At 35.5% G+C, this 8,164-nt stretch overlaps 1 protein-coding gene across 1 annotated transcript; it reads left to right on the forward strand.

Moving 5' to 3' along the window:
• Positions 1-426: 426 nt before the first annotated feature.
• LOC130961285 (protein DEFECTIVE IN EXINE FORMATION 1) lies at positions 427-6,852 on the forward strand. The gene is made up of 13 exons (XM_057887064.1): positions 427-711; positions 841-951; positions 1,146-1,228; positions 2,383-2,500; positions 2,572-2,732; positions 2,955-3,637; positions 3,749-3,819; positions 4,066-4,322; positions 4,485-4,666; positions 5,342-5,625; positions 5,720-5,837; positions 5,917-6,099; positions 6,197-6,852. The coding sequence occupies exons 1-13, from the start codon at positions 566-568 to the stop codon at positions 6,509-6,511; spliced, it is 2,712 nt and encodes a 903-aa protein (XP_057743047.1). The 5' UTR covers positions 427-565; the 3' UTR covers positions 6,512-6,852.
• The last annotated feature ends 1,312 nt before the right edge of the window (positions 6,853-8,164 follow it).

Below are 8,164 nucleotides of genomic sequence, written 5' to 3' on the forward strand. Positions count from 1 at the left end.
TAATAGATAAAGACTCACATGTAGTTATTTTTATATAAAGTTGATAGTTGGAAATTGTTAGATGATATTTAGTCAAACTTGTCAAATCATCTCATGATTCTTAAATATCAACTTCACATGAAAACAATTGTATGTGAGTTTTTACCTATAATAACATAATAATAAAATAAATATAAACTAATTAATAAAGTATTAAAATTTGAAAATAATAATTATTTTTATAAAAATAAAATAAAATTATTTATAATAAAAAAATAATTAAATTTAATACAATTATTTAATTATACCGAGTTGACCGGTTCGATCAGTGACTCACCGATTGAACCAGTGACCCAGTGACCCAGTAACCTGACCGGGTCGATCACCGATTTGGTTCTGATAACTATGCTCTCAACCTCAACTCTTCGCACTCTCTTCTAATCTTCTTCCACCCTGCTGCTACATCTCCCACTCATGAGCTAGTTAGGGTTTATCATTTCATTTCAGATTTTCAATTGGATTGGTTTCGTTTCATTTCGTTTTCAGTCGAGAATAATCTGCTGGAGCCGATACCAGAATAGATCATATGAACCCCTCATTGCCGAAGAAGCCTTTTGTGCTGCTCTGCATCGTTCTCTGCACGTTCTTCACTTTCGTCCTCTCTGAGGATTCTGAGAAGAATGCCTTTCGGGAGCGCGAAGCCTCCGAAGACGCTCTCGGATACCCCGAAATGTACGATTTGCCCCCAATTTTTGCTCTCTGATTGACTCATTGCTTCTTCATTTCCATGATTTCATGAATTAGACTTTGATTTCACAATTTTGTCCCTTTTAATTTGACTCTTTTTTTCCCTTGGAATAGAGATGAGGATGCGTTGGTGAATTCGAAATGCCCTAAGAATTTGGAGCTGAGATGGCAAACGGAAGTTAGTTCTAGTATATATGCGACCCCATTGATTTCTGATATTAACAGGTAAATTTGTTGTTCGGAAAATTGCTACTCTTTTTTGGTATTTGGTCAGTGAATTCTAGTGTGTGTGGACAGGTTTGATTCACAAAATGTCTAGATTTTGTTGTGTTCTGTAGCTGTGTTCTTACTTAGCTTATTGTTGGGACTTTTACTTGTATGACGATGTGCTTTTTTCTTTCTCGTATTTTTATGGGCAGCGATGGGAAGCTTGAGATTGTGGTTCCATCCTTTGTACACTACCTTGAAGTTCTGGAAGGTTCAGATGGTGACAAAATGCCAGGTAAATTATTCTTGGCTGTTTTCTTTGTCATGATAAGCTTAGCATCAGTTAGTGACTTGTGAATTTTTAACTTTTAAATTCAATTACAATCTAGAGAAGGAGGTATAAATAGAGACACGATGTTTGATTTGAAGGAGGAGGTACATATATGGTGGGGAAGCTTACTCAGAATGAAACTTGGCATTCTAACTTTAGGTATTAAGCTACCCTTGAGTAGAAGGGCTAATTTTTTATGAAGATGGGGTGAATGATATGCTTGAGCTTGGAAGATTTATTAGTGATATGATACAAATGATGATATTCATATTAGTTTTCTCTTAGGTAAATTAAGTTTGCTTCTATTCGATAATGTTGGAGGTAGGCTCGACGTTAACACGGATTTAGCCTCCTTATATGGAAGAGCATTGTTTTTAAAGAGTCCAAGTTAGTCTTTGTTTTGCCATAGGAATATAGAGTTAGATCAATATCTATAAGTGTCTATAAGTATGATCAAAGAGAAGGACTCAGAAAGAGATGTTTTGACTTTTGAGTGAGTCTAGCTTATGGCAACCTTGGTGGTCCTTACCCTATTTTGTGTCACTTCTGGGAGCACACATAGTGGTTTATCCATTTAACAATTCCAGCTACACACCATGCTACATATTATATTTATATGCATAGGTTTCTTTTCTGTCTGATAAAAATGAGAACTTATTAAAATGAGACAGAGATTAGAGTATAAGATTTCCTCATGACAATAAGTAATGGGATAAACAAGCAATACAGCAAAAGATCAAAGCTTTCCAGCCCCTTGGCATATTAGAAAGAGACTCCTCTAAATAGACCGTGCTACATTCTGGTATTGACATGCCATTAGTAAAGTTGTATTGTCGATTCTTGTCATGGAGGTTTGTAATTAGTTTTATATTGGCTGTGTAACACAGCCTCCCCTCTCACCCAGCTTCAAAAGGCTATGTAAGGCTTCGAGGGAAAAAAATAGCATAACATAGCCACATTGGCAGAATTGCTCTTGGTAGTTGGTGGTAAAGAGGACTGATGCAAATGTGCATTTCAGACTAGTCGAACCAATCACAAATGCTTAAGGTCACACCTTATCCCTATTGTGGTAGATGTGAATTTTTTGGTCTGAACTAGTCTTCTCAATTCCTTTGTAGGCTGGCCTGCTTTCCACCAATCAACTGTGCATTCTAGTCCTCTACTATATGACATTGACAAAGATGGGGTGAGAGAAATAGCTTTGGCAACCTACAATGGTGAAGTGCTGTTTTTCAGGTGGCTTTTTTTCCCCTAAACTTCTCTTATTTGTGAATTTTAAAAAGATTTTAATAAGCTATATATTGTAGGGTTTCTGGCTATATGATGTCAGATAAGCTGGTGGTCCCACGTAGGAAAGTGGCGAAAAATTGGTATGTGGGTTTGAATGCTGACCCAGTTGATCGATCTCATCCAGATGTTCATGATGATCAACTTGCTGAAGAAGCCACTATATTTAATTCTATGGCTCGTAAGTTTTATTTATTTTTTATTTTTATTTTTTTCCCATTTTCACTACTTTGATAATTGTTGCATATGGGTTACAGCTCTTGATTTTTCTTTTCTAATGAGTAGCTTTGAGCAGATGATTCTACCATTTTGTATACTGTTGCCCTCTATGTGATAGTGAAATTTTAAATAGAATTTGGGATATAATTTATCTGTGGTCTGTGGATAATGATTTTGCTTGTAGAAACTAATGGGAAGCACAAAGTCAACTCTTCAGCTGCCACATCAACGGAAAACCACCATGAAACACCCAGTGTGTCTAATCCAGAGCCTGTAAAGCAAACAAATGGAGCTCAAGTAGAAGAGAATAGTAAGATGCCAAAAACAGCTGGTAATTCCTCTGGGAATGCTGGTGTTCAGATGCCGGCAAATGCTGATAATTCGTCTGTGAATGCTGGTATTCAGATGCCATCAAATGCTGATAATTCCTCTGCGAATGCTGGTATTCAGGTGCCAGGAAATGCTGATAATTCCTCTGTGAATGCTGGTATTAAGATGCCAGGAAATGCTGATAATTCCTCCGTGGGTGCTGGGTCAGTGGAAGCTGCTAAAACAGATAACCAAACTAGCACAAAGAGACGCCTGCTGGAGGTTAATTCCAAAGGAGAAGAGCTAGGTGGCTCTGAATCCAAAGAGGGTAATGAGGGTAACCATGCTGCAACTGTCGAGAATGATGAAGGCCTGGAAGCAGATGCTGATTCATCTTTTGAGCTATTTCGCAACAGCGATGAACTGGCTGATGAATATAACTATGATTATGATGATTATGTTGATGAATCAATGTGGGGTGACGAAGAATGGACTGAAGTTAATCATGAGAAATTAGAGGATTATGTGAATGTTGACTCACATATCTTGTGCACTCCTGTGAGTTCCTGGTTTGCCTTGTGTATAATATGAAATTTATTAATTCTTCATCTGCGAAAGTACCTACTATATAATGGCTCTTCAATTTATTCATTCTATTGTCTTTGCCAGGTCATTGCTGATATTGACAATGATGGTGTATCGGAAATGATTGTTGCTGTTTCTTATTTCTTTGATCATGAGTGAGTCTGTCTTTACTATCATGTGTCTAGAATTCAATTACACAAATTGGTTTCTGGCTATATTTTTTGTCATCTTCCAACTTTCAAGTACACACGTCACAATTCTTTATTATTTAGGAAGTATTAGAGTTTAACTTAGAATGAGATAATTGCTCTATAAGCTTTCTTGCTTAAATAAAATTTGCACCTGGAAGGGGCTGCTAATTTACTAGTCTGTCAGTAATTTGCCACCTTTTAAGCTGACAGGTATTATGACAACCAGGAGCACTTGAAAGAACTGGGTGATATTGACATTGGGAAATATGTTGCTGGTGGTATTGTTGTTTTTAATCTGGATACAAAACAAGTTAAGTGGACTGCAGAACTCGATCTTAGTACTGATACTTCAAACTTCCGAGCATACATATATTCTTCTCCAACTGTTGTAGATTTAGATGGTGATGGAAATCTGGACATTCTTGTTGGGACTTCTTATGGACTATTCTATGTGCTGGATCATCATGGTAATTTCTGGACTATTCTAAATATTGCTATTCATGTGGCAGTTTTCTTATTTATGTTCAACATTCTTTGGAATTGAGTGATTTTTATTTCATATGTTTATATCTTGTCCAGATCAATTCTAATAGTTTTTTTTCCCCTTAATCTCTCTCTCTCTCAAATAGGTAAGATTAGAGAGAAGTTCCCTCTAGAAATGGCCGAGATTCAAGGGGCTGTTGTTGCAGCTGACATTAATGATGATGGGAAAATTGAGCTAGTTACTGCTGATATACATGGAAATGTCGCTGTATGGACTCCAAAAGGTAGTTTGATATGGGAAAAACATCTGAAGAGTCTTATTCCACAGGTAACTTGACTTAGTATGTCAATCAATATCAAATTCTCAACCCTCCTCAGCACGTTAGTGAATATATCATGATTATGTGCACTGTGTGATATTAATAAAGAAGTGTTAGCTATGGGGAAAGCAATATCAGCATAGGATTTTTGAATTCTGAGTTGATGGGATACCTATAAAAGAATGTAGACTGCATTTTCAGTTTTTACAATATTTAAGGAATACTAGAAAAGGTAAGGATTGTTTGGTTTACATTTTCATTTTTAACATTTTTTGTTTTCAAGATTTGTGGGCAAAGAAAAGTGAAAACAATTCAATCATATTTTCTTCACATAATCCCGAAAACAGTAAACAATGAAAATAGAAAAGATAATGAAAATACAGACCAAACAGGCCTTAAAATTGTAATCTAGTTCCAAAATATTTGGTTGAATTTCTTTGTAGCAAATTTTATATTTAGATAGTGCTATTGGATGTTGGGTTACTTTAAAAGACTAGAAACAACAGGAGAACAAAGCAGGACTGTTAAAATACCATTGGTTCTGTCTTAGTCCTTCAAGTTTAGTCGGGGAATCGGTTTCCTATAGTTAATGTAAAAATACTAAACTAATTGTAGGTACAAGTTATGCAATGCATTCCCCTCAAATTTGAACTCACAATTTCACTTGATTTTATTTTCTTAAGGGTCCAACTATAGGTGATGTCGATGGGGATGGCCATACTGAGCTTGTTGTGGCAACACTATCTGGGAAGATTCATGTTCTTGATGGCAAGGATGGGGGATCTATTGGGAGGTATCCATATCAAACACATGGGAGAGTGATGAATCAAGTTCTTCTAATTGATTTAAGTAAACCCAAGGAGAAAAAGAAGGGATTGACTATTGTTACTACATCATTTGATGGTTATTTGTACCTCATTGATGGGCCTACTGGCTGTGCTGATGTTGTTGATATTGGTGAAACCTCGTAAGAGATTCTTCAACACGTGTCATGGATTTCCTTTCTATCATGTTTTCCTGAAGTTAACCAATAGTCCAATATGACTAATCTACTGTTGCAGATATAGCATGGTCTTGGCAGACAATGTAGATGGTGGGGATGACCTTGATTTAATTGTTACAACAATGAACGGCAATGTCTTTTGCTTCTCAACACCATCGCCTCATCATCCTCTCAAGGCAGGATATAGTTGAATTTTCAGATTTGATCCTTGACACTTTTGTTTTTGTTACTCATTTGCTTTATACCATATTTCAGGCTTGGAGGTTGCCTCATCAAGGAAGAAATAATGTTGCAACTCGGTATGGTCGTGAAGGTATCTATGTTACTCATCCTTCTAGAGCATTTCGCGATGAAGAAGGCAAGAACTTTTGGGTGGAAATTGAGATTGTAGATAATTACAGATACCCATCTGGGCATCAAGGACCCTACAATGTCACTGTAAGTTCTCAACCATATTATTCTATTCCTTTAGATTACTGTTTCTCTGGCAAGCACTCATTTCATCTCTTGCTTTCATATTGTGTAAATTGATCAGGTATCGTTACTAGTTCCCGGTAATTACCAAGGTGAGCGAACGATAAAGCAGAACCAGATATATGCTCAACCCGGTAAATATCGGATTAAGCTTCCAACTGTGGCAGTAAGGACCACAGGAATGGTATTGGTTGAGATGGTTGACAGGAATGGAATATATTTCTCTGATGATTTCTCGCTGACATTCCATATGCACTACTATAAACTGTTGAAGTGGCTTCTTGTCTTCCCTATGCTTGGGATGTTTGGGGTTCTCGTCATCCTTCGCCCACAAGGCTCAGTGCCATTGCCATCATTTTCAAGGAATATTGATTAGTGATAATTACCTTGTATCAGGATTCAGGAGGTTTCCCAACCGTGATTGACTTCTGTGCCATATTGAGAGTGATATTTTCATGGTATATGCCTTGGTGCTAAAGTGGTATTCAGTCAAGAACTAGTTAAAGGCTTAAAGCAGATCATTGATGCGGAAGTACTCGTTCAGCAAAATTAAATTTAGGTCTGGTTAAGAGATAGTTAAAGAATACAAAAGTATGAGATAATGGGATTTTGCCCTTAATCTTGTAGTGTAATCTAATACTGAAAAGACTCCCCTGGTAAGTTTTTGAGCTTCCTTTTAACGGAATAGATATTTATAATCAATACATATTTTCTCGATGTTTTTCCATTTATATGTACATTCCTTTTTACCCCAAAAATCAACCAAGAAAAAACGTTTTATCTGGTCCCCATCGGAAATTCACTAACATTGTAAAGTGAGTCAGATTAAATCTTAGTTTTCACAAATCACATGGATCAAATTGGACTTTGGATTTTTCTTTTCTAGTCTCTCATGTACAAAAGCAAAAGCCAAAAACCTAGTCTAGTCTTTTGCGGTGTAATTCATATCACAAATATTTTGAAGATTAAATTACTTTTCCACAATTCTTTCTAAGATAATTTGTGATCGTACCCAAGAGAAAAGAAAACACTAGCAGTTTAATCAAGATAATTTCTGATTTTGAATCTTACCCGAAAAATATAAATCTTAGTTCCCCTTTAAATTTCTGAGTTAGACTAGTGAGGGTTTTGACACAACATCACACTAATCCTCTATCTATCATGTATATCGTACATTTCAATTTAACATGCATGGGTGGATCCCTTATGATGTTTACCTTTAAGTTGAATGATTGTCTGATTTAGTCAATCTCTCATTGCATTCTAAGATCACAACTTACCCTTTTCTCTTCTCCCACCTTTTTATTAAGACATGGATCACATTTTATAAATTTTAGTAAAAGGTTAAGAGATCATACCAATAAAGGTCGACCAACAAGAATAAAAATTGATGAAGTTCAGTCTTTTACTATTTTGTTTACAGGGGAAAAAAATTAAAATAATTAGTATGCACTAACTATACACAAACTAGGTTTTAGAATTTGAATTACCTTTCACATAATGAGAGAAAAATGACTATTAATTTATGTGTTATTACAGGATTAGACAACAGTATCAAAAATTACACTATTAATCTATCCAAACTAAATTTAAACAATAATTATATAATAACTAACCAATTTAGGTTAGTCGAATGGTCAGCTCACTCATTCGCTTAAGTAAAGGTTGAGGCTAGCAGCAGACCTTTCAATTGAGCTCAGATTCGCAACGAATTAATTCTTAACTTGTCGGATTAGAATATCGTGGACAACAAAAAAAATTTATGTGATAACTTATTTTTACCAAATCGAAATATATTATTAATTGAGAATATTAATTGGCTTGAAGCATAACCTTTTTTTTTTGTTCTACTTGTACCATCCTAAAAATTCGATTAATTCAAATTTTTCCCTTATCATAAAGCTGCTTTAAGAATAATGTGGTGGTGTTGTAAATCCCCTACTCAGCTACACTATATAATTAGCACAGTTTAATTACACGATATAAAATACAGTTTGATGAATTAGTTCTCCAATGTTAGAGGTTGCTT

Source organism: Arachis stenosperma, chromosome 2 (assembly GCF_014773155.1).
Source record: "Arachis stenosperma cultivar V10309 chromosome 2, arast.V10309.gnm1.PFL2, whole genome shotgun sequence".
Taxonomy (NCBI): domain Eukaryota; kingdom Viridiplantae; phylum Streptophyta; class Magnoliopsida; order Fabales; family Fabaceae; genus Arachis; species Arachis stenosperma.

Bases quoted from the DNA above. Each gene is read 5' to 3' on its own strand.
- LOC130961285 (XM_057887064.1), top strand. From the start codon at position 566: ATGAACCCCTCATTGCCGAAGAAGCCTTTTGTGCTGCTCTGCATCGTT. The intron at 952-1,145 runs GTAAATTTGTTG...TTTTATGGGCAG, and splicing joins TTGATTTCTGATATTAACAG to CGATGGGAAGCTTGAGATTG. The intron at 4,323-4,484 runs GTAATTTCTGGA...TCTCTCAAATAG, and splicing joins CTATGTGCTGGATCATCATG to GTAAGATTAGAGAGAAGTTC.